Raw genomic sequence first — 26,868 nt, 5'->3', positions numbered from 1 at the left:
GGTCACCCTCACAAAAAATAATTGGTTGTGGTAATTGGTAAAATAATTTCATGATTATTCACATGCTGTGAGGAATGTATTCCTATGGTCAAATTTGAAATAATTGATTTATTAAAACTTGTACCCATTAAAATGACTCTGATGTAAACAGCTTAATTGTGAAAGTATCTTGCATCTGACATTAAGAAATCACTCATGAATGGCTTTGTTTTGAAAACTGATCAGCTGTTTGAAAACTGGAAAAAGATTATTGGAGAATGCTCACTAAAATAAAATATAACAATATAATTAGCATAAGATGGGTATGATTCTCATGCTTCTTTTCTCAATATAACGTGACTGCTGCACATTACATGTCAGACTGCATATGATAGGGATTAAACTCAACTTGCTTTATGAAAGCATTTTTGGTTAAAGAGGAAATAATGACATTTTTGCATGCTGTTGTAAAGTGAGTGAAACAATACTAATCAAAGTTTGTAATCTACTAATAAGTAGTAGATCATAAAAAATATGTGCTGGCAAAAGTATAATAATTCTTAAATAATTGAAATATGAAGCAATTACTTCTTTAACACCTTAAATTTGAAGCTGCATTCTAAGTCAAACGTGTTACAAAATCTTGAGTCATTGTTCACCTAAAAGGCAATAAAGTTCTATCCTCAGCAAGAAAGTATCAATTTTTAAGGGGTAATTTTAATGATATTTATAATTATTTGATTTTTTAACAGCTGAGGATGCTTGTGGAGGAACTATGAGAGGATCCAGTGGAATCATCTCGAGCCCCAACTTTCCTAATGAATATCATAATAATGCAGATTGCACATGGACAATTGTTGCAGAGCCTGGTGATACTATCTCGCTCATATTTACAGATTTCCAAATGGAAGAAAAATATGATTATTTGGAAGTAGAAGGTTCTGAACCACCTACAATAGGGTAAGTCAAATGTTGCAATTTTAATGTGGTAAAAAAAATATGGTGAAATGTGGAAGTAGAACTTTTTGTTACTTTTCCTTTTGTCAATAGGTAGGCTTGCTGATTAAAAAAAAAATGAAACAAAATAAAAAAACACATTAATGATTGTTACCATGGCATAATTGTTGATATTCCAATTTCAGCTGTAAAATTATTTCCAAATATAGTCCAATGATTTAGCATCAAGATGAAGGGCACTGTAGACTCATTCACCTCATTGTAGATCTAACTATTCTAACCATTATTGTATTTAAAATGTACATATTTAGAAATGGAATGGAATGGACTGTGGCCCTGGTAAGGATTGGTGAAGCCTACAGAGAATTTCATAATATCAGAAAGTGAATGGCATGGTGGCCTTTTCAGCACAGAGCTGGGGGAATTAGAACTGACCACACCTGTTGGTCACAGATTCCTTCTGGAGGAGTTTCTGTGCAGAGAACTGTACACAGCACTAAATAATTTGCCCTGAGTGTGGTTGGTGATATATTTACCTAAAAATTTCCGTCCTGATCTGTGACTGAGTAGTCACAGTACTTTTTGGGTTTGGTTTTACTCCAAATATACTACAATTAAGAAGTATTTATAACTGTTTGTTTGTTTGTTGACTTAACAGTAATAATAAAATTTTTGTTATTTTGACTACTGCAATTCTTGATCTTAGTGTAGATGCATTATGTAGATGATGTAAAACAAGTCCAACAAATAGAGTAGTAGATATCCAGTTTCAAGATCAAATTCACTTAAGTAGGAAAAATAAATCATATACGCTTTGGTTTTCTGGTGTGGTAGTTTTGCGGTAACACAGAACCGCAGTACTCAAGAAACATGTCAATATGACAAATCCTTGTGTTTATTTTATTGGTTTAAACATGCTATTGATTCACAAAAAAAGAGGATGTATACAAACCCATAAATAACAGTTATGATCTCCAGTAAAATCTTAAACTCTTAACTGGCTCATAAAGCATTATGGGGGTTCTGCACAGCAGGCAGGCGTGTGAACAACAGGTGATACAACAGGTGGTTGTCTAGACACATTAAATTCAGTAGACTCTTGGTTTTTTAATATCGATATTAACCCTACTCTAAACATAGCATAGACCAAATAAACAAAATTATTTTTGATTTTATCACAAGAAAATATCCCGAATTAGATAATTACATTGTTTTGAAAGCATCAGTATTGGTTTCTATAAGTGATGCTTGTAAGTAAAATATTTTTTATTACTTTAGGGTGTAGTGGAAGTCTATAGACTAATTCTAAACTTTAGCGAACAGTGTTTTACAATTTGATTTAATTCATACTGCTACCTACATAGTTAATTATCTCTATTAGAATATTACTTAATTGCCAATGAGTTCTTCTAGCTCTTAAACTGAAATCTTTTGAACTAGTTGTCAGCTAAAATAATTTTTAAAAAATAATTTGTAATAATTAGTGAGATATCACCAATGGCATTCATTTATGGCTAGGCTTCGCGAACGAAGATTTGGGGAGGGTTCTGCCCACGTTTGTTACAAGCGCGCTGGTCCTGTTGCTACAGGGACCAGCTACATTTGCAAATGTGGGTAAGGCCTTCGAGCCTGCGCAATGGATTTTTTAGGTGAGACACAGTGTGCACGGAACTGACCCACCCTTTAATCCTAAGGTTCATCTGCTGGGGCCAAGAGAGCTTGGATGGTGGCAGCGAGGTCCTCAGGATGTAGGTTTAATTAGAGTATCCTTCTCTTAGATGGATGGCCTTACAGGACTAAACGAGCTCCATCTGCCTGGATTTGGAATTAGAGTTGTCCTTCTTCTAGGATGATTGCCAGAAGGCTAGTGAGCCCATCCTGCCCATGAATACCAATGACATACAGACATTATTAATCATTTGAATAGCTAAATATGCATTTGATTTTTCTTGAATGTGTTTTATGTATTTAGTCATGAGCTTCACACAATGATTTCATTTCTTGTTTTGCAAAAGGCTTTGGCTATATTCAAATGATATAATAAGATTACTTTATATATGGAAATTCCCATTATCTGTTTACAAAACATAAAAATTTACAATGCTAATTTAATAATTGCTCATGTAGAGAAGCAGACTGGAAGCATATTCTTTTTTTAGCCTGTCATTTATATTCCCTAAATTAGATTGATATGTTCAATTATGGGAAAGTATCCCCCCCATATGCTAGGAAAAACAGATTTGGAAAGCTTAATTAAAAACAATTTGTTAATTAGATTTAGAACGGTAAACTTTATATCCCCTTAGACTTTAGCTAATCTAAAACCAGGCTCTTTAATTTTGGAAAAAAAAGGTACATAATTTATAAAAATTACTAAAAACTTAATGGTTGATCTGGATAATAAGTATTATTATAAAATAATTTCTTAGAAACTTTGGTTCTTTACATGACTATTATACGTATTGATTTAAAAAAAAACTCAAATTTTTTTTCTTCTACCCATCTGCTGTGTAACAAAATATCCCTACTTTTTGATTCAAAGTAAAACAATGAGCCAGAACATACATCAAGTAGATAGGTTGGAGTTACCCATGAGACGACTTGGAATTCTTTATGAAGTGTTAATTTTCCGTAGTCTTCCAGTTAGTTGTTACAATATTTCAGGTATACCAAGTCTTTTTTGTGAGAAAATCTTGGTAGGCCATTTTCATTTAAGTAGTGGAAAAAAATTCTGTAGATGCCCTTCAGGGTTCTTGTTGTCTTGTTGCTTATTTTGATGTTTGGTAACTTAAGCTGAACTAAGGCATTTTTTGTACTTTGGAAGTGAAACAAAGAAAATTATTAGTTTGAGGAAATTATTTTCACCATTTTTTCTCAACAACAATAAAAATTAAATAAGATCTAATGAAATGTTCCTTTTTGCCCAAGTGAAAAGTTGGGGTTTGAGACATTAATTGGTGAAAGAAATAGCAATGTCGTTATGGGATATCCAGCATATAGAAGTTCGGAGTTAAATCTTCTGAGAATATCTGAACATGTAAGAGTTTCCAATGCTTGCCTCTAGGATGCTCTGGTTGGAATCTTTCACATATTTTGCTGTTGGTCACTTTTAGTGGAATATTTACTAATCACTGAGCAGAAAACTAGATTGATTCTCTAGGCTGCTTTGACACAGGTAACCTGGATTCAAGTATATACTCTAGTCTGAAATATTAAGACAATTTTTAAAACACTAGTTAAATAGTATAGATGAAGTGTTAGAACCTCCTTCCCAGAACAGTCTATGAAAGAGGTGCTTAGAGCACTCTCCAGATAAGAGCTGATGAGGATGGACAGTATATATTTCACACTTTCCTAGGCGAAGACATTACCTCTATATCTTCTGTTCCCCATTACCAGCTTAAATTAGCTCTTGCTGCAAAACAAGCTGACAATTTTCCTTCATACATATTCGGAGAGCTTGGTTATGACAGAGAAAAAAAACCCCAAAAAACAAACAAACAAGCCTAAAACAAAACAAAAAAACCAGCAAAGGTATTAGATTAATTGAATTTGAAATGTTGATAAGTTTTGAATTAACTACTGTATTTTTGGTGGATAGATTGGAAAGTGGTAAAAAATAATGGTTGTCATAAAATATGTGCTTAAAGCCTTTACTCAGAGAACTATGGATGTAGTCTGAATAAAGATCACATTTTCTTTACAAGGAACACATTATGCAAAATTTTTATTGTTTACATGTGCCTTAATGTGAAGGTGTTTTGAGAGTGTAAGTGTCTCAAATGTTGTTGGGCAAATGTACTTAATTTGTAGCATGATAAAAAGTCCAAAGATTTCAGCTCTGTTCTTCCTGGGTAAGAGTGGACTTCTAAAAAAATCTTTGTGTAGTGTTCTAATAATTGACCTACCACTGTCAAGTTCATACAAAATAATAGGGCATCTAAAGTACTCTGTTATCACATGTGAATTTGAAATATGATGTGATTACTTTTTTTAAAGCAAATCAACTCACCTCACTTCTTTCTTGCTGATACTGTATTCTCAGATATTTAAAAGTATTTCCTATTATATTTTCCTAGAATGCAAGGGAAACATAGAATTTTCCATAATAAATTGAAGTATTGTCTAGACCATCTATTTCTGATTTTAGCCAAATTATAATTTTTTCATATATAAATCTGCTGCAGACACCACAGCAGGGACTTCCCTGCAGCACATGAAGGGAAGCAGGCTGTCTCCCTGCAGCCCCTGAAGGTTCATGGTGGAGCAGATATCCACCTGCTGCTTGAGGAAGACCCCATGCTGGAGCAGATGTTGATGCTCAAAGGAGGCTGGGAAGCCCAAAGGCTTCTGGCAGGAACTGTGACCCCATGCATGACTCACACTGGAGCAGTTTGTTCCTGAAGAACTGTGCCCTGTGGAAGGGACCCATGCTGGACCAGTTTATTACAAACTTCAGTCCATGGGAAAGATTCACTTCGGAGAAGTTGGGGAGGATCATACTGGAGCAAGGGAAGAGTGTGAGGAGTCCTCCCCCTGAGGAGAAAAGAGTGGCAGATACAATGTGTGATCAGTCCTCATTCCCTATCATGCTCTGCTCCGGGTAAAGAAGGTGGAGAAAATCATGAGTAAAACTGGGGAGGTGTATTTAAGATTTTTTTTTTCCTTCTTATTATTCCTACTCTGATTTGACTGTTTTAATTTCCCCAAGTCACATCTGTTTTGCCTATGATGGAAACTGGTGAATGATCTCTCCCTGTCCGTATCTCAATCCATGAGCCTTTTATTATGCTTTCTTTCCCTTGTCCAGCTGAGAAGGAGAATAATAGAGAAGCTTTCGTGGACTTCTGGTGTCCAGCCTGGGTCAACCCACCACAGTAACATACCTGATGAACTTTTCAGAGGATGTGTTTCCATTCATTTTTTTTTATATTGTGGACTTAATTTGTTTACTGTTCTTTGCAGGACAATGAAGGGAAATTTTTAATTTATTCATTACAAATTTAAAACAATCATAATTTCCCTGTAAGGGTTTTGTGAAGCCATTTCTCATTTTAAAAAAAGTGCATAATTCATGAAGATTGGAAGCTCAAATAAAAAAACATGAGAAAACATTTAGTTTTAAATGAATAGTATCAATATACTGATTGGCCAGTAGCTTTACACACACTGTTCATGGATGTCACAGTAGATTTTCTTTTTCATTTTGTAAGAAGATAATTATATTTTAACTTCAGGTGTTGTCATAATGTTGCACTTTTTGGCTTTTTTTACCAAATCCAAGCTTACAAACTCTGTTAATAAAGTTTCAAAATATTAGGAATATGTTTAGAAAGGACTTAGACAAATAACATACAGTCTTTTATAGAGAAATAGTATGTTTAAATGAATATTCATATAGAATAAACTTTACATTATATAAACTAAAGGTAATTTACCTCTAAGTTATATAAATTTCACAGAGAAGAAAATAATTTTATAAATTTTTGGTGATGATGTAGTATGGTATTGCAGTAACATGTGAACATTATTTTAAAAAGCCATTTTGGATCAGTAAATGTTTATGTTTGGTGTTCAGTGTCTGATAGTGGCAATAACAGTTGCTTAGGAAAAGAATACAACACACTGAGATGATGCCCTTCCCCCTTGTGTAGACATAGCTTCTGCAGTTAGTGATTTAGGAACTTCTTGAAACAACATTTTCCTTAAAATTATGTGTTAAATAGCTGTAAATAAATCTTTCTTTTGTTAATTAGTCATTCTTCAAGGTTCATTCTTCAAGACCCTCTGGAGAGTACCAAATGAGTTTAAAAAAATAAAATCCAAGCAGGTTGTATTAATGGGTTCCCTGTTACCCACACAATCACATATTCCTGAAAATAACCTGAATTGATGAGTTGGTCATATCGTTCCTCTACAGAGGATATATCATCCCTTTCCTTTCATTCATCCCTGTATATACAAATTTTCTTAATCAACTTAATCAATACTTCCTTATAAATCCTGGAAACCTAGTCATATGTGTTGTGCAAGGATCTGTTTTTCTCAAGATTTCCCTCTCCCTGAGACTGAATTAGTTGTGGGATCAATATGTCCTAGGTTCCACCTCGGTTGATGCTATGAACAAGAATATGTTGGGCTCACCCTCATTATTCATGGAGTAGTCATTTGATCCTTATTCCATATTGGCACTATGCATTTTGAAAGCACCCCACATTTTCACGTTTGTAGCCTTTATGCCATGTTGTAAATCCATCACCCTGCAGGTATACAATACACATGACAGCAGCATGTTACATCAAACATTTTGAGCACTAAGAACATGCAAAATATATCTTAGAAAAATGGAAAAGGGCCATAGGAAATTTTGTCCAAGTACTACTCAACCTGGTCGTTGCCCATTCACTCTAGAGGAGCCTTAGTGTCATAGCCTTCATGGTCTAAAACCTTATCATTGCTTGGGACAAGTGGTTTTAGCACTACAGAGCTCCTGTAATATCTAGAATATGAAATCTCTCGCTCTTGTGTTCCTCATGATGTTGTTTCTAAAATACATGTAGCATCTTACATGTAATTTTCTATGCTTTTACTGTCATTTGCAATTTAATTATGGAGAAAATCATAGAATCATAGAATAATTAAGGTTGGAAAAGACATGCAAGACCATCAAGTCCAGCCTTTGGACAAACAAAGGTTATTTGGTTATTTGTCATTAATTAGCATTTCCTGACTCTTAAGCCCATTTTACTAGTGCTAGGAAAGAACAAGATGATAAATAGAACCTTTAAGATATAATATTGAAGAATATATCAACTAGCGCTGATTGAAAGCAAAGTGAGGATAAGCAGCCAGATAATGGTTATTATGGAAAAGGGTATTATTTGGGGTTGGGGTTTTTTTGAGAGGAAAATGCAGTTATCCATGCTAGACATCTACATGGTAATTTTTATTGACAGTTCAGTTACAATAGAAATTAGCCTTCAGGAGGCTTTTAAAAATTAAGTATACTGTTGTTGACAATTAACCTACATCAGACACATGCATTAATAAAACAGGTTCTCAATCAGATCTTTTTAACAAAGTGTTTATTTGATTTATGCAGCCATCCAGTGTCTGAATAGGCTAGATTTATTTTCAGTCAATTTACTTCATTAAATAATGCTCATATCTAAGGCTACAGGAAAACTTCTGCCTGACATAAAAGTGGCAGCACAGGGATAGATAATCACACCTCAATAGTGCAAGTACCAATGAAAATAGTAATATGTTGAAGAAAAAAAAAAACAAAGACAAGACAAGAAGCAGAGGTGCTCATAAGAAGAGATTAAAATGGAAGGAAAAAAACCCACCTCAGGCTCAGCAATTATTTTCTTGAAAAGTCACTTCAAATGAGAAAGTGAAAAGTATAATTGTTTCTTTTCTATAAATTAAGTCTGGTGACACTGCTTTAGATATTAAAACTGTTTTCTCACTAATACAAACTTTTTAAATCTGTGTTTAATGCTCAGAGGGAGGACTCAGGAAAGCAATGTTTATGAGTAATATGATTCTAATAAGGATGTTAAAAGACCTAGATGATGGACAGATTGTAATCTGATAAGAGTTGAATTAAAATTTAAAGAATAATAATAAAACTTATATTGCTTAACACAGGAAATGCCTTCAGAAGAATGTTGTGATTGTAGCCAAATAGGTGGGAAGATTTATTCAATTAATATAGTAAACAAAGTGCAGTCATAAAACCCTGCTGTAATTAGCTTACTGTTATTTGCTTACTGATAGTGGATAGAATTAATTTTTACTAGATTTAATTGCAGGGAAAAAAAAATGTAACTACCAAAAGCTGCCAAGTTTTGGAGTGCCTAAGTCATTTTCCCCTTCTAAAGCAGGGAACAGAAGGTAACAGAGATAATGCTTAACTGTGGAACAGGGTGAGCAGAAAATCAGGAATAGGAGGAATACTAATGCTAAAAATATTGTCTGGTTTGAGCCCTTGGTAATCCATCCATTGTGTGTTATCATTTTCATCTTTTTCTGAAAGACTGAGAATAAAAATGAAGTGTTTGCTTTCTTTCCACAGAAACCAAGTATTTCTGCCCTTTAGTATTTACTTCTGTGATTTAATTTTTTGCTTGGTGGATCAGCATTTCACCTGTGTCATTTCCATGAGGTCATTTGGAGCCATCCAAGAAGCAGAGTGCATTCCATAATGTGTAGAGTCAGGCACAATGGTAATGTCAGGAGGGGAATTTGTTACAGTGATTGTGGAGGTTAATGGAAGGTTTTTCATTGTTCTGTTGTGTGATTCCATTTGGAAATCATCATCTGAAAAGGACTTTGAAACTGACTTTACATCTGTTACTTTCAAAATTCTTACTGAAACATGAAAAAGATTTGAACCTAAGAGAGAAAAAAATATGAAATCATATGTTTAACAGTAGAAGTGGAGGCTTCTTGGTGTCATTTTGCACTATTTGTTCCATTTCTGAAGAATCATAGAAGCATAGAATCAACTGGGTTGGAAAGGACCTCTGAGATCATCAAGTCTAACCCTTGATCCAACACCGCCGTGGTTACTAGACCATGGCACTAAGGGCCACATCCAGTCTCATCTTAAAAACCTCCAGGGACGGTGAATCCACCACTTCCCAGGGCAGTCTATTCCAATGCCTTATTACCCTCTCTGTAAAGAATTTCCTCATAACATCTAACCTAAACCTCCCCTGGCAGAGCAAGACCATGCCCTCTTGCCTTACTAGTAGCTGCCTGGGAGAAGAGACCAACCCCCACCTGGCTACAACCTCCTTTCAGGGAGTTGTAGAGAGTGATGAGGTCTCCCCTGAGCCTCCTCTTCTCTGGACTAAACAAAAAGTAGAAGGACCTTCCATAGTACCCTGTTCTAGGGGGCTTTTCTGCATTAATTTCTCAGGTTGTAGTTCAAAGTGTAGTGCATAAACATGTCTCAAACTTTTCAAGCAGAATAGACACATACAAGAAATGTAGTTACTTTGTGGCATTTACACTGAATAGACTCAGTGCTTAGTAAAGGGAGATTCTGACTTTAGGAAATTGCCATATCCATGGAAATGCCAATTACTAAAGGTGTAAATCCAGAGTTTTATGCTGGTACTCAAATTGTTATCTATGCATCCATATAACTAGGTTGTAAGGAAGCACAAGACAGAATGATAAAACCTTATAAGCTGGATAGTCAGCATTGAAGGGAACTCAGGAGCTGTTCAGTCTGATTTACTGCTGAAGGTAGCTCTGAGGTGAGACAAGGTTGCTCAGTGCTTTATCCAGACTGGTGTTGCAAACCTCCAAAGATGGAGACTGAACAACCTATGTGGGCAACCTTCTTCAATGCCTGACTGTCCTGAGGGGGAAAAAAGCTTTTCCTTTTTTTTCCTTGTTTAGAAATCATTGTTTTCAGTCGTAATAAGCACACAAGAATTCATTATCTCCAATCATCTGTTTGAGGTTCAAAAATCTCCTGTGGTCTCTTTCTTCCTCGTGGATAGGCAGTGGTATGACCTTTCCTCTGAGCAGGTTGACTGATCTTGCCAATCCTAGCTCATGAGTTGTAGACACATAGGATCATGTTGGAGTCCTTCCTTCCTGAGGCTGATGTTGTCCCACTCATCTTATAGGGATATGTACATGACCAGAGACAGGAATCATCCTATCTTCCTCCAGACTTCTAAAAGCTAAAGCTTATCTGGCACATATGATTTATTACTATATAATAGAGTCAAGCCTCGGTGAGACAACTATCAGTTAAATTACTGTGTACTTACATCAGACAGGGAGTCAGATGCAGTCAGAGAATTACCTTGGCTCATTATGCTGAAAATGAGTACTTTACATGGCCACTGTGATGCTGCTTCCCACTTTTATTTCCAACTCATCCCCTACCTTGTGTTGGCTCAGACGTTTACCCATTCACAAAGAACTGCACCAGGAAGTGATACAGATAAAATCCAAGGTTTTTTTCATCTTCTGTTAGTCAGCAGGTAGCACAAGAGTTGAAGAGAACGGTGAGGCACATGGGGAGTGAAAAGTGTTTCTTGAAGGAGTAGGAACACTTTATTGTCAAAATAAAGCCTGAACTCTTTTCTTCTCAGGTATTTGTAGATTGAATGACAGTATCCATGCAAGGATTTACTATTTTTTTTTTCTGTTATGTGCAGACACTTCACAGAGTTAGTTGATTTCCTTTATGTTTTTTTTACTGTATCCTTAGTTTCATGTATTCCTATGGTAGTCTAAAATATTTCATTTTGTTTAATGTACACAATGTCAGAAGACAGTTCTTCATTGTTGCAGTTGCAGAAGATAGTGTATCCTAGTGGTTAAATGCACTTGTTCTGAGGAACCACTTCTGAAGCTGCTCCTAATGTCTTACCTTTCCTATGTCCATGAGTACCGCAAAAGTGAACATTTGAAAACCTTATCTGAAGTTGCATATTTTCATTATTCTGATGGTACTTTTTAATATGTATGAAGTTAAACTCACCTGGAGTCAAACAGATATCCACCAGCAGTTATCAAATGAGCAGTTATACATTGGATGGGCTTTTTACATACATTCTTCTCCACAGAGATAGGATTATATTACTTCACAAAGTCTTGTCAGCATTATTACTATAATCAAAGTCTTATCAAATTGTTCAGAAACAAATTGAAAAATAGCTCTCATGACTCTTTATATGCAAGAAGAGTACTCAGGTTTTTCCACTACCCCTCTTGAACAAAGGTTTACTGAATACTGGTTTTATGCTTCTGTGGTTCACTTTAACCCTCTTTGGATGGAGCAGCCCAGAGTGCTTCCAGTGTGGGTTATTTGTAACTCTACTTTGTAGAAACCCAGTAAATAAAAGTCAAGACCTTGTGGATTTTACCAATGAATACTTAAAAAGCATGATCAGTAATAAAAATGAACAAAACAAAAAAAAATCTGGAGTCTCTTACAGCAGCTTCTGGGAAAAAAAAAAAAGATAGGAAGATGGGTTGACAATTTAATGGAGCACTTTCACTGTGCTTACTCCAGCAGAATAGTGCACTTGTTTTCATGTGGTCATTCACTATAGTCTCAGGATGGCAATTGTTGGAGTAGTGAGGGAGATTGATTGCTCTTGTCTTGACTGAAACACCAGTGACTGAACTTGCAAGTAAGGCTGAAACAGCCGCATTTTATCCTGCATGAGTCGTATGGATGGGGGAAAGTGCATTAGGACAACATAAATCTCAAAGCAAGGCAGGAAAAAGAAAAAACTACAGCCAACTCAAAAAAACAAAGAACAAGTAAACCTCAAAACTTATAGTGTTTCATTTGCTATTCCAGAGTAATTAAAACTTCACACTTTCTTGTCATATGGTCTGAGTCCCAGCCATGTTTACTTTATTCAGCAAAGTAAGTGGTGTGTTGTGGGAGAACAGTAACCCCTGAAGAGATAATCCCAAATCGCTCTTCTTTCTAGATTCTGAATTTAAAACTTTCATATGTTTTGTACATTGGCTAAACTGTATGTGTTCATATTTCCAACTTTTATATCTCAGGCACAAGAGCCAAAAGTACAATATTTTGAATACATGAATGAAATCCTTTGCATTCATGAATAAATCCTGACAGGATAAAGCATTGCTTATATTGGCCCTACAGACTAATTAGAACTTCAGATGCTGATGCTTCTTTTTGTGATCATCCATCTGTTTTGCTTGTGGAAATCACTTTAGGTGATTTAGAGTGCAAATTCCCTTGTAAAATGAACCAGTGACTAAAACAAACCATTATGCATCTTTTGAAACTGCTAATGCAATTCTGTTATATTAAGGATCAACACAATGTCAAACCAGTGTCAGAGCAATTTTTTATAATTGCAAACCATCCAATATGCAGGTGCCCAGTCACAACCCACAGGTTCCTGGTCATGACATAACAGTCAGTACAAAAAGAAAATAAGCCATTCATGTATACTTACTGTATGTTTATGTCTTTTGCATACAGTAGGTCATGAAAGTGATAAAACCCCACCAAATGAAGCAATCTAGAGCTTCAATATGAGCCTTAAACAAATGAATTATTCTCACCCCACCGCAGAAGTTAAAAGAGGCTACTCAAGTCATTGTGTTAATTGCAAAAATATTTTTATCCCATAAACTTTTAAACTGTTTCTAAGGTTAACAGTTTTATGCATTTCCAATTGAAATACAAGGCCTTTTCATTATTTTGAAGCCCTGAGAGTAAAGTAATCTAAGTATATTTGAAAAAAATCAATATTTGAAATTTAAATGCAATTTTCCTCTGATCTAATTAATAAGCCATGTTAATATTCTGGTACCCTATGTTAAGATAGGTATTAGAAACATGATAAACAGTACAGAAAAGGAGAAAAAGTATGGAAAAAGATGTGGAAAAGAATCCATGGAGAGGAATAAAATAGACTAAAACTTTAAAATCTTGAAAAGAAATAAGTGAGAATGGATATGAAAGATTCTTAACATTATCAATAACATATGTCAGGTAAATAAAGAACATTCATTCTTCATTGCTTATGCTAAAATAAATAAGGATGCTCAATGATTTATCAGACAGAAGATTTAAAACAAAAAGTAGAACTTTTCTGTTGTATACATAATTCAGCTGTGGAAGTTAGTGCCATGTGAGGTAATGGAGGGGCTTTAACGTATGTACCTTGCAGTTGGCAAAGGTACAGTTGAGAGTCTCTGGGTAAGGATTAAGGGACAAACAAATAAAGTGGATGATGTTGTGGGAGTCTTCTATAAGGAACCCAGCCAGGATGATGACACCAGTGATTTATTCTATAAGGAACTAAGGAATACCTCTAAATCAAGCAGTCTTGTCCTTGTAGGACTTCATTTGCTAGATGTTAACTGTGAGTACCACACAGCTAGTAGAAACAGACCCAGAAGATTCCTAAAACTCCTGGTTGGTACAGGTACTAAGGGACATGCTCTCCTAGATCTGTTTGTTAACAGAGAGGGGCTCATGGTGAAGTGGCAATTAATGACTGTCTTGGGCACAGCGACCATGAAGAAATGAAGTTTAAAATCTCCATTGACAGGAGGAAAACCTCCAGCAAAACTTCAACTCTGTACATGAGGAGAGCAGACTTCAGGTTGCTTAGGAAACTAATTGATAAAGTCCCCTGGGAAAATGCTTTTGAAGGTGTTGGGATTCATTGATACTGGTCACTTTTTAAATGTTACCTACTAAGAGCACAGGAGCAGGTGATTCCAAAAGGTTGGAAGTCAAGCAGGTGAGGCAGAAAGCCATTTTAACTGAGGAAGGATCTTCTTTAGGAGCTAAAGTGAAAAAATAATGTGTACGGCCAGTGGAAGCAAGATTGAGTGAGATGGAAGGAATATGGAGATGTTGCTCGCCACTTCAGGGAGAATATTTGTGTGGCCAAAGCTCAATTAGAGTTGAATCTGGTCAGTACTGTGGAGGACAAGAAAAAGGACTTTTAAAAAATGTGTGAATAGCAAAAGGCAGTGCAGAAATAACATTGACTCATTACTTGACGAGGATGGTCACCTCAAAAATAGGGACACAGACAAGGCAGAGGTGTTTAATGCTTTCTTAGTCTTTGTTTTCAACACTGATTATGGGCTCAGGGAATCCCAGTGCCCTGACCTGGAGGACCATGACTGTGAGAATGATCAACTTCCAGTAAGACTAGAACTTGTGTGGGATCTGCTCCTCCAGCTGGATCCCAATACATCTTTGGGACCTGATAGGACTCATACAAGTGTATTCAAATAAATGACTGATGCCATCATGAGACTTCTGTCAATGATTTGGGAATCTAGAGAGTTTCCAGTCAAATGGAAGCTTGCAAATGTTGTCCCAGTTTTCAATAAGAGCCAGAGGTATGACCCTGGTAACTTACAGGCCTGTCAATCCCACTTCAGTGCCTGTTAAATCATGGGAAAATTATTCTGGAAGTTATTGAAAAACATCTGAAAGATAATGAAGTCATTAGTTATAACCAGCATGGGTTCATGAAGGGAAAATTCTGTTTGTCAAACTTAGTTTCCTTTTATGGCGAGGTAACTCATCTAGTTGATCAAGGGAAGTGAGTTGATGTAATCTTTTTGTATTTCAGTAAGACTTTCAGTACTGTCTCTCACAGGATCCTTCTTGCCAAAATGCGCAACACACAGCTGAATAAACATATCATGAGATGGGTGAGAAACCAGCTTATGGGTCAGGCACAAAGGGTTATAGTAAATGGGGTAACCTCAGGCTGATGACAAGTCACTAGTGAGGTTCCAAAGTGGTCTATTTTAGGCCAGTGCTCTTCAATATCTTCATAGATTACTTATAGGCAGGACTTGAAGGTGTACTAAGTTTGCTGATGACACTAAATTGGGAGAAGCTGTTGACTCCTTTGAAGGCAGGGAGTCCCTGCAGAGAGACCTTGACGAATTAGAAGACTGGGCAATCACCAACAGTATGAAGTTCAACAAGGGAAAGTGCTGGATTCTACACCTGGGATGGGGCAACCCTGGATGTATGTACAGGCTGGGAAATGAGAGACTGTAGAACAGCACTGGGAAAAGGTACCTGGGGATCCTGGTTGATGGCAAGTCAAATATGGGTCAACAATGTGCCCTGGCAGCCAGGAGGGCCAACCATATCCTGGGGTGCATCAGGCAAAGTGTCACCAACTGGTCAAAGGAGGTGACTGTCCCACTGTATTCTGCTCTGGTGTGGCCTCACCTTGAGTACTGTGTGCAGTTTTGGATAGCACAATATAAGAAGGAAGTAAAGCTATAAACAGTGTCAAAAGGAGGGCTAGAAAAATGGTGAAAGGCTGTAGGGAGCATGTGTCTGCTGGCCTTTATATGATAAAGAAATGCAGTCCGCTCCTTGTGAGATGGTAACCAAAGAGGCTTTATGTCAAACTCACGCCTTCTTTTATCCCCCAGAACCATGTGACCTCCTTAAACAATAGGGTTGTCTATATCGGCGCATGCTCCCCTGGCCTTAAGCTGAAACAGGGGAGTTCAGGTTAGATATTAAAAACAAACAAACAAACAAACAAACAAACCAAGCAGGGTGGTCAGTCATTGGAATAGGTTGCCCGTGGTGGTGGTAGAGGCACCATTCCTGGAGGTGCTTAAGAGTCATCTGGATCTGGCACTGGGTGATATGGCTCAGTGGTTTAGTGGTTGCAGTGGTAGTGGTGGGTTGACGGTTAAACTTGATGATCTTAAAGGTCTCTTCCAAACTTGATAACTATATCATTTCACCTGGCATTGTGTAATGTTTAATCGTAATGAATGTTAAGATGTGAACCATACTTTTAATGTCACTTTTGTATGGTTGTTTTGTGAAGTTTTTTTCTAGCCAATTAGGAATTCTCATGCACTTCTCTTCCTTCTACTGAAAAGCTTATTAATGAAGATATATCTTGATTAAGTTAACTCCTAGTCTTCTTTCTTTGCTAAATAGATTTTTTGGATCTTTCTATAAGAGCCAATACGTAAGTTGTTGGCATCTTCACATCTCTCAATCAGCCTTTTCTGTATCAAAACTTGTAGAATTGGACTAGTGTCTTTGAATCAGCAGAAAAAGTACCTACTGCGTAGTACATACTCTCTCATCCTTGAAGCATATAACACAGGCTCTGACATCTTTCATATGGATATATTGCTCTGCTCAGAACTTCTCTTCCCCATTATTTTTTATGTCAGATGACAAACTTTTACCATCATCTCTATTTGCTGAGCACGAATATACTGTCCTGAATGTCCTAAGTGAAGTGAAGGGTAAGGTGAAGGACTGTTTGAATAAGGCTTATTTTCTGTTTAGTAGCTGACACCATGTCTTTCAAGAAAAAAACCCAAGCAACCCTGAACTGAAGCTTTCAACTTTCTAACAAAACTTACCATATCTGTATGACTTATACAATCTGAGAGACAATCCCAAAATTCACACATCTTTGCTTGTTTGTGTTTTGGTTATTTTTGAGGTGTGTGTTTTCCACGGAGGTAATTATAAAAGGGGAATTCCTTAATAAGGTGGAATTAGGGAAGTGCTACAGTGTTGAATGCAATTGAAAGCAGAGTTCAGCTCCTGTGGGAGAGAAATGAGAGATGATTATGACAACAGCAAAGGCTAACAGTCCTTAGAGTATTATTTTTTTATTTAGTTTTGAATTAAAAATGAATCTGCTAGCAAGACTTTCCACAAACGTGTTAATGGATTTAAACTATCTAGCTGAGAGTTAAGTTTATACTGAAAACTTCACTAACCATGATGCTATAGCTATGCTAAATGTGCTGGAAATTATTTTTATTACTGTAGTCTATACATTGGGCATTTATAGACATATATTGGAATGTTATTGAAATATTGCCATTCCATTTGGTTTTGGGGACTTTGGACACAAGATCCCCGAAACTATGAAGTAGAGCAGCATGCTGTACTATTCTGTTCTAGAAAGATTCAATACACAGAAATAAAGCTGAGATCCCCAAACTTGCAATTTCAAGTATGTGTTGCTGTTTAAAAAATAATGCAACTTGAATTAAATTAAAGCCTGATTTTTTTAGTATGACTATTCCCCTTAGCTTTTGCAAAGCTTGTTACTGATGCAGAAAAAGGGTAAAAATGAACCCAGTGGTTTCAATTGCCTAGTTCAGTTTACACAGAGGGGTCCAGATTACTTTGCAACATATCCTGTATTCCTGGTCTCTGGTTTTCCTTTGACTTCACCCTGAAACATGGCACATAGACTTAAACTTAAGTGCCCAGAATTCATGGCAGGAGTATCTGTCATGGTGCTCATATTGAAAACCAGTTGATACAACCAACTGGGTCATTCAAGAGAATATGTATATGTATTTTCCATTCAAAGAAGATCTGGAAACAAACACCCTTAAGTCTGCAACTAACCCTGAAAGAAATCAGAGTTCAGAGTAGGATGCCATTGGGGAGAATAATATTCAGCCAGCTAAATAATTGATATTTTTTATGGTACTACATCAAATAGGCAAAAAAGGAAGGTAGAGGTACTATATAAAATACTAGGTATATATATATATAATTTTTTGCGTTGAGCTAAGCAAAAATAAAAATGATCGATTTCTTGCAATATATGGTTTGGTATTGTATTTTAATATATATCTGCATTCAAAAAAAAAAGACTGGTACTGCCATTATTAAATGTTAAATTAGTAGAGGGAGGCATTATTTGTATTTTGAAAAATTATCACATGCATGTATAGGACTATTTGATGAAAAGGAGTACTTAATTTATCTGGAAATGAATTGAAAGAGCAGAATGGCCTACTAAGTTTTTAGAAATAGGCTTTTTCTTTCTTTCTTTTGTGCAAAACAGAAAGATTTTTTTCTAAAATTATGAAGGATTAAGGCAGTTTGAATGGAAATGTATTATTATTTAAGGGTAAATAGGTATCAGTACTAAGGAAAAAGACAATAGACATTAATAAACTCACCAAAACAAATTTAAAAAAGAGTAGGGTTAATATAATCTGCAGGAGATCTGGCAGTAAGTGGAAGTGAATATATCAAGTGCATAATAACAGACTATCCTAATTCAAGAGCAATATATAAATCATAATAAGAGACCTTTAGAGCTCCTGGTGCAGTCATAAAGACATACAGAGCAGAAAGGAATTTTGCAAAGGATGAGAAAAGAACCACATGACTAATGAATAAAGGCCTAAAATAATAAGAAGCTGTAAAAATATAGTATGAAAGGCTATTACAGTTGCTGAATTACAACTACCAAAGGATATAAAAGACAGTTATAGAGAGAGTTTGTAAATACATTACAAGTAAAAAGAAAACAAGAAAAATTGGGTCCTCCATGCAAAGGAAATAAAAGAGGACAAAGGATAGGAACACCTGAGAAACTGTAACACAGACAGTTAGCTCTGAACCCTCAAAAAAATAATGGAGTAAGTGATGAAAAATTACTTACTGCAAAATCTAATTCTTTTTACTAACCATTTTTTTTATTAAAACCAGTGGAAAAAAGACTCAGTGTTGTCTCTAAATATGTGGTATACTTAATTTGGAAAAAGCACAAAAGAAAAGTTACTGGTTAGTCTCTGTAAGTCATGTGTTGCATCTTAGATGGCTTAGTTCTAGGCCTGATAGCATTAAATACTGGATAGTGGAAGAAGAATTATACATAAATATCATTAGTGACACTGAACTGTGGAGTGTTACAGGCTCTCTAAAGAACAGAAATGTACTTCAGAATGGCGCTGATAAATCAAAGTGAATTTGAACAATGTGAAATTTATTTCAGACAAGTACAAAATGCTGTAGACTTAGTGAAGAAGATAAAGGCGTATCAAATAATGAGTTAATACCCAGACAGAGGACTAGTGTCCAGCAAATACATCAAGAAAACACAAAACAGTAAATAGCCATAAGAAAAATTATTAAACAGGATGTCCTTGTGTGCACAAGTTTGTGATTGTGCAAAAGTAAATGGCTATTATAGTATTTGCCCTTAATTTATGCAGGCACACAACCTTCATAAGTTGCAGATAGGGTTAATAAGGATGCTGGAAAGTGTTGAATTCTTAAGTAGCTGAATAAAATGTGCCTTGCACATTTGCAAATGTAAAGGATATTTGATATTTATACAGCCTTTAAAACTGCTTTGGCAGTTACACAAATCTTTTCATGTTTCCTAATCAGGTATTTTCCAGTATATCTTAATAAACCCCCCCCCCCCAAAAAAAAAGAAACTATTTTTTTAAATCATCAGGTGGTGGTGTGGCTCAGTAGGCCTAGCATTTGTTCACTATGGCTTGCTAGGGTAGGTATTAAAGGTTAGGAGTAAAGTATACTGATGCACCTGTGGAGCCCAAGCTTGCTTTCACCTGCCCACGCCTATGTGTAGTCTGTTCTGGTTATCTTTCTAGTAATTATATTCTTATAAATGCAATATTTTAAAGCTTAATCTTAATTTATAGCAAGTGGATTAGTGACCTACTATCTTTTATCAGTTATTAGATCTGAGTATTTGCAAGTTTTTCAACTCAGATATATCAGGATAATGGTCTCTCAGAGTGCTCAGATAACATTATCTCATTACCACTAATATCAGTCAAAGACATCATATAAGAATTTAATAGATAACAGGCTCTGATACAAGATATTTTCAAACTAGTATTATTGGCTTTTTACTGCATAATTTAGATTATCGCACTCTCCAGTCAAATGTCATGAACAAAGGTAAAATTCTTTTGGTGAAATACAACTTAAATTTTTGAAGTAATACTTTATTTATATGGTAAAGTAAATAAAAATTATTATTCTAAGGGATGTTTACTCTTTATCTACTCTAGTCTGGAAAATCTGCATAATGAGCTGGCTGCTCAACTGGGGCACCAAATTTTCCTTGAATATAAGATATTTCATTCTAAAAACACAGACTACTGGTAAATCTTCTAAACTTTTTTTTTTGTTCTCTAGCAAAGCTTTTTTTATATTAGTCAATATATTAAGCAATTACATTAATTATATTATAAATAAATACTTCAGTAAATATTTTATGTTCCTTATAAAAGCCAGCATTATTAAGGCCTACTTTCTTCATTTTTGGGGGAAGAGGGAGAGGCAAATAGGTGAGACTTAAGAACAAACTTTATTTGCTTATATCACAATAAAAATATTATTTTTACATTCCAAGAGACAAATATTTATTTAAAATATTTTTTATATTTTTAACAGCTGTAAATTGAAGACTTTTGAATCCAAGGAGTTTTATAAGTAACACAGACTGATCTAGTAAAATAAATATTTCCAATTATCACCTTTTGTTATTTTAAAGAATGTTAATTATCTGCAATTAAAAATAGACTATTGGATGTTATAGTATTCAGGAGAATCTGATACGTTCGTCTTAGTTCATAATTTATTGTTGTATTGGATTTTTCGATATTAACTGCTCTTTAAATCTTTGGTATGGCATGTGGTACCAGGGACAGTGATATGTTCTATTGGACAAATTAACCTACAAATTTTTGTTTTAGAGACATGGTTCCAAATCATGGAGAGGTTAAAATGGTGTGACATGGATCACTAGTTCACAGTCTGATTTACTGGAAGCAGCAGGTGGCTAGCAGTCAGACCCATGCAGTGGTGCCCCAAAACGTATGTTCATCTCTGAGAGCAGCACTTCATTTTAGAAAGAAAATAATGACATAAATTGTGACTTTACACACACCTGTGTATGAAGAATTAAAATCAATAAAATAATTTTTACATGTATACATGCTTATACTTCAAATTAAGAAACAAAAATTCCTTGTCTCATTTCCCACAAGATTTGCCACAAATGTTGCTTTTTAAAATTCTTTTTATAATATCTATTTTTCTGAAAAAATGTTAAACACACACTAAAAAATTGTATGTGTCTGGTTTTCTGGATATCTTAGCATAAGTAAACTCAATAATCAATAATATATCAATACTACACGTTGGTGCATCCTTTTCAACATTATCTCTTGTAAGTCAGAGGAGTTTGGCCCAGACTTTCTTTGCACATGTAAATCTACGAGTAGTTCAGTTCAGTGTCATACCAGCCTAGGTCTAGAATTGGAAGCAGTACAGCTGAAACAATATGAATCCTTGCTCAGGGCAATTATTCGTGCTTCTGTGTTCATGAATATCTCTGCATGTTGTTTCACTTTGAAACACAGGAGTGTGTTAACTCCTGCCAGTTATGTGGCACAAAAGGCCTAGATATGCCAGTAATCTACAGAATATACCCAGAACTGAAGAGGACATTGATTCTCAGTAAAGAACAGAAGAGATAATTTCAGTCACTAATCTCTGGAGTCAGTAATAAAGGCATTATTTTGCATGAGAAAAGTAACTCTTCTAATATTTGAAGATTCAATATGTGTTTCATAGATACAGGGTTTAGTGCCAGCAATCACTAGCAGATAATCTAGTGCCTCCTCCCGTAAATGTCAGCCTCGTGCATTTCATTTGTTTTTCTGTGCTAATTTAAAAAAAACCCACCAAAAACAATAACCAGTCTTCTCCAGTCTTCTCTTAAAAGTGCTAAGTAATAAAAAAATCCAACTATCTCATTTATTTTTTTTAATCTATTCTAATACTCACCATAGTTTGCAAAAATAGGGTGAAAAATACGCTTAGTGTGTGTTTAACATTGACTTCAGCTGCTGTTTTTTAGAGAAAGAGATCTGTGTTTTTTACATTCCTTTTCTTTTAAATTTGATACATTAAGAAAAGCTGGTACATCAATTTTGGGGTGAGGCATCTCTTGAAGCACCTGGAACACTACCTCTCCCTCCTTCAGAGCCCCCGTGTCTGCACAGCTGTTTCTGTCACATATTCTGACTCCTGGCTGCAGTTATGCAGCAGTTTTTCCCCTTTCTAAATATATTTTCCTAGAGGTGCTACCGCTGTCACTGATGGGCTCATCCTTGGCCAGCAGTGGATCCATCTTGGAGCCAGCTCACATGTGCTTTGTTGGACACAGGGCAAGCTTCCAGTATCTTCTCACAGCAGCCAGTCCTGTAGCCACATCTCCTACCAAAACCTTGGCACTCAAACCAAGTAGAATCCTCCAAGTGCCGTGGTTTCTGTTAGGAGAGTCTCCTTCAGTGTGGTGCTCTCCATGGCAATAGCTGGAACACTTCCTGACCCTCCTCCTTTTATGACCTTGAAGCTCACAGGATTAGTTCCTCACACACTTTTTTCCTCATTATGATTGACTGTGTAGTTTTTGCCCTTTCTTAAATATGTTTTCACAGAAGTGACAGCAGCTCGGATGATGGGCTCAGCTGTATCCTGCAGTGAGTTCATTGTGGAGCTGACTGGAGCTAACTGTGCTTGGCACAGAGCAAGCCCTGGTCTCTTGCAGAGGCCACTCCTGCAGCTCTTTGTGATAAAGAAATAAAATGTTCTGAAATTTTTTTAGGAGGTGTTAATCTACAAAAACAAGAAGAGAAAAGCAAAAAAACAGCATCCCCAGAAGAAAACACAATATAGTTTACTAAACTTCATATAAACAGAAACATCATGTGTTCTTAACTTCTCACTTTGTAGGTTTTTATGACCCATCAAACTGGGAATTAGAGTCTAAAATCTCTTTGTAAAGTGTAAAAGTAATTTCTTTCAAAATGAGGTGTTTTACATGAGTACTGATACTACTTGTCCAATCTCCTCCCTTTTTAACTCTTCTAATAAGGCTAAATGTGAGCTGTCCTGTCCCTTATTACTCAGATTTTTCAAAGCTTTCATCCTTAGTTTTAAAGACATTCTGTTGGTTATATGTCTATGAAGTAAAAGTGATGGAGTTATACGATAGCCACATCTCAATTTTATCATAACATCTTAAAAATACTCCATGCAAAAAAGTATAAGAAAGATTTCCCTAATTGCAGTCCGAGAACATGGATATGTCAGAGAATATGAATGTTACAAATGCAGTAAGAGAAGTATGATCAAGTACACAGAACAAAAGCAAATTCATAGTGTTTAAATGAGATAAATTATCATAGAAAACTAGTGCAGTTCTAATGATTAGAGCAGTTTAACCTGGAGATTTGAACTCAATTTCTGTCTGGGAGTAGCAGGAGCAAGCCGGTGGCAATGGGGAGCCAAGGATGACTCCACACAGGCCACACTTGCTATGCACTCGCTGATGATATGCAGTCCTGCAGGGGCTGAACACAAGGGGACTTAGATAACAAAGTCAGTTGACAGCCCCCAATGTGGCAAGTGATAAACCAGGTCCAGGGTCCCTCCAGTCACACAGAGGCGATCAAGGACAGAGCTAGAGCAGTCTTAAGTTGAGCTGGAATGGGGTTCCTGGGCCCAAGGGCAGAGGCTTAACAGAGTCCCCAGGCAGGGCTAGTCAGGGTCAAGAGGGTGCCCTTACAGCCCAGGCAGGTTCGGATTTTGTCTTAGGTTTTTGTGGTGGTCAACAATATGTTGTCTTTTTATGAGTTGGATTTTTTTTAATTATTGTTATTATTAAATAAAGAATGGTACAGTTTCTCAATATTTGTCAAGCACTTTGAAACAGAAGTTCGAGAGAATTGAGTAAGAAATTTATTTGCTTATAGATATATTGCAGAAGGAGGAAAAGTCACTACAGATAAATGTAATCAATTTTAAAATGTAAATGTCTTATGTGATAAATTCGGTAGAATTAGAAGGAGCCCAGATGTTTAAGATACAAAAGAAAGTTCTTGCACAATATGTAGCTGAGCAAAAGATTAATTTACAAAAACAGTAAGGTGGAAACTAAGGTGAATGGTTCTGTGAGAAATCTGCATGGATTCCTTGACAACAATTATATTTAAATTGTGCAATAAGAGGTGGTTTTTCTGACAGATTTTAGAATCTACCTTGATACGTTTTCAAAGGGAGAAAATAGGAAATAGGAAGAGATGAAGATTTAGAAAAAGATCACCTGTAGTTTGATTCAAGCTTTTTAATGTTTATCCTCTTACTTTGTATTGATGAGTTGTTCTTTAAAGGCATTTCAGGTCTTTTGTCTTATTATCACACCTAAAAAGACGAAATAATAAAACTGACTCAGACCTAACATGACAGCATTTTGAATTTTTATTCTAACGTTAAGGAACAACTTTTTTAAGATATATTTGCATTTTGATGTAATATCTAACTATGAGTGACTAGAGTGGCAGATACTCAGAAAAACTAGATTCTAAAAGTACTCTTTCTAATAAGACCCATGGGGTTCTTGATTTTGCTGCAGAGTGGGAGTAATTTAACTTATATTTTAAACTTTATCTCCATCCAGAGTTGCATGCCAGTTTCCCTTCATGCTCTGCAGAAAATATAATTAGAGTCTTTTACCGGTTTGAATACTGCATGCCTGTATGAGATTTTCATTTTAACTACTGTAGTTACATGAAGTACTAAGGATTAGGGAGAGAAGTTAAATGAGAGTTAGCTTCATGAAGAAGTAGTCTTTGCTTCCTATTTCCAATGCCTCCAAGTTTCTTTAGTGTGAATCTGATCATACTGAGAGCAACTGACAACTCAGTAATTATGCCTTTTGCCTTATTATTGGGAAGCGGCCGCAGGCCTTTTATTAATCTGACAGCTGGATTGACTCTTAGGTGTTGTGGCCTGGGCTGTTTTTGGCTTGTCTTTGAGTTCTGACAATTGTCTACTGGTCAAATAGCCAAGACTATGTGACTATCATGTATACACAAGGTTTGATGACCCCAGGCAGTTCCTGTGTAACACATATTGGCCCTCTGTATTAAATGGGTCAGAGATGGCTGGGAACCACTGAGGAAAACAGAAGGTTCTGTTTAGGAAACAATAAAATTACCCAAAGATTATTCAAGATTGAGGAAGGAGAGTTTCCCACAATTATTTCAGGATACTGATCATAGAATCTTAGAATGGTTTGGGTTAAAAGGGATCTTAAAGATGATCTAGTTCCAAGCCTTCTGCGGTGAGCAGGGGCACCTTCCACTAGACCAGATTACTCAGCACCTCATCCAGCCTGGCCTTGAACACTCCCAGGGATGGGGCATCTACAATTTCTCTGGGCAACATGGTGCTGTTCCTCACCATCCTCACAGTAAGTAATGTCTTTCCAATATCCAATCTATACCCATTCTCTTTTAGTTTAAAGCCACTCTTCTTGTCCTATCACTGCATGCCCCTGTAAAAGTCCTTTTCAACCTTTTTTGTAGGCTCCCTTCAGGAACTGCAAGACCACAGTTAAGTCACCCTGGAGTCTTCCCTGCTCCGTGCTGAACAATCCCAATTCTCTCAGCCTTTGCTCATAGGACAGGTGCTTCTTCCCTCTAATCATCCTAGTGACCCTCCTCTGTGCTTGCTCCAATGGGTCTATGTCCTTCTTGTGCTAGGCATGCCAGAACTGGTTGCAGTACTCCAGGTGAGGTCTCAAAAGAGCATAGTAAGGACAGAATGACTCACAATAAACTTTTTTTATTTGGAAAAGAACAAAGATCTCAGAACACAAAGGAACTCTGAATTTTTAAGCATAACACTGGAGAAAAGGGATAGATGTTAGAAACATTTCTTTAATTAAAGAAGTTACAGGTAGCGTTAATGAGACTTTCAATATTTAGACTGTTCATCTGTTATAGCATTAATTGGAGTAATAATAAGTTTTGACACCATATATGGGACTATTCTCTTCTATCCCAACACGATTTTGTGTGTAACAAGCGATACATTAGTATTGCATATATGATCTATTGACCATCACATTGGAGTACAATCGATGTTTTTGTGGGTTTTTGTTTGGTTCATTTATTTACACTTACCAGAAAGGCTCAAGAACAAGCTTCCTTCCCCCTTTCAGGCAGTATTTGTAAGTATAACAATTTGTTATATAGAATTGAAAAGAGAACAGCTGGTTCTGAAATAGTAGGATTATGGTGACATTTTAAGAGAGGTAAACTATATAAGCCTCTCACAGATAATGGTCCCAGTTATTCAATTTGACTATTGCCCAAAGAAGAAATTGGTCACATACAAGTTGTATTCAATCTAGTTTTATTTAGAGTAACAGTAAAAGTAGAGGGAAGAAATGTGCAAAATTCGAGGGAAAACACTCAGATAATCACATTCATCTTTATACCTGTCCAGGGTTCTCAGCCTTGGGATTCTTGAAAGAGACAGATTTGTTTTAGTGTGTGCAGGAAAAAAAATCCTGGGACAGCTCTTGGTGTCCACAATATCCTAGCCTCTAGGCCACCAGGATGAGTGCCTTTGGGGGATGCCTCCCCTGCACAGCCTGCAGTAGCTGAGCCTGTATCTTCTCAGTGGTGTGCTCAAACTCAGCCGCCCCTGCTTCTTCTTGATTACCCTGACCAGATTGATCTCATCAGTTGCACCAAGGAACTGCTCAGGTTGCCACAGCT

General features: G+C 36.2%; 1 protein-coding gene across 6 annotated transcripts in view; it reads left to right on the top strand.

Annotated features, from left to right (window-relative positions):
* CSMD3 (CUB and Sushi multiple domains 3) overlaps nucleotides 1–26,868 on the top strand; it is a 621,549-nt gene that overhangs the window by 188,025 nt on the left and 406,656 nt on the right. For all 6 annotated transcript variants that reach the window (XM_027684441.1, XM_027684440.1, XM_027684437.1 and 3 more), the window contains exon 5: nucleotides 732–939. In XM_027684441.1, coding sequence (XP_027540242.1) covers nucleotides 732–939 — 208 coding nt within the window. The remainder of the gene's footprint in view (nucleotides 1–731; nucleotides 940–26,868) is intronic.

The sequence above is a fragment of the Neopelma chrysocephalum genome, unplaced genomic scaffold (genome assembly GCF_003984885.1).
Source record: "Neopelma chrysocephalum unplaced genomic scaffold, ASM398488v2 Primary Assembly neopelma1_66, whole genome shotgun sequence".
In the NCBI taxonomy this organism is placed as follows: domain Eukaryota; kingdom Metazoa; phylum Chordata; class Aves; order Passeriformes; family Pipridae; genus Neopelma; species Neopelma chrysocephalum.
The sequence above is the reverse complement of the archived record's forward strand: the minus strand, read 5'-3'. Positions and strand labels throughout refer to the sequence as shown.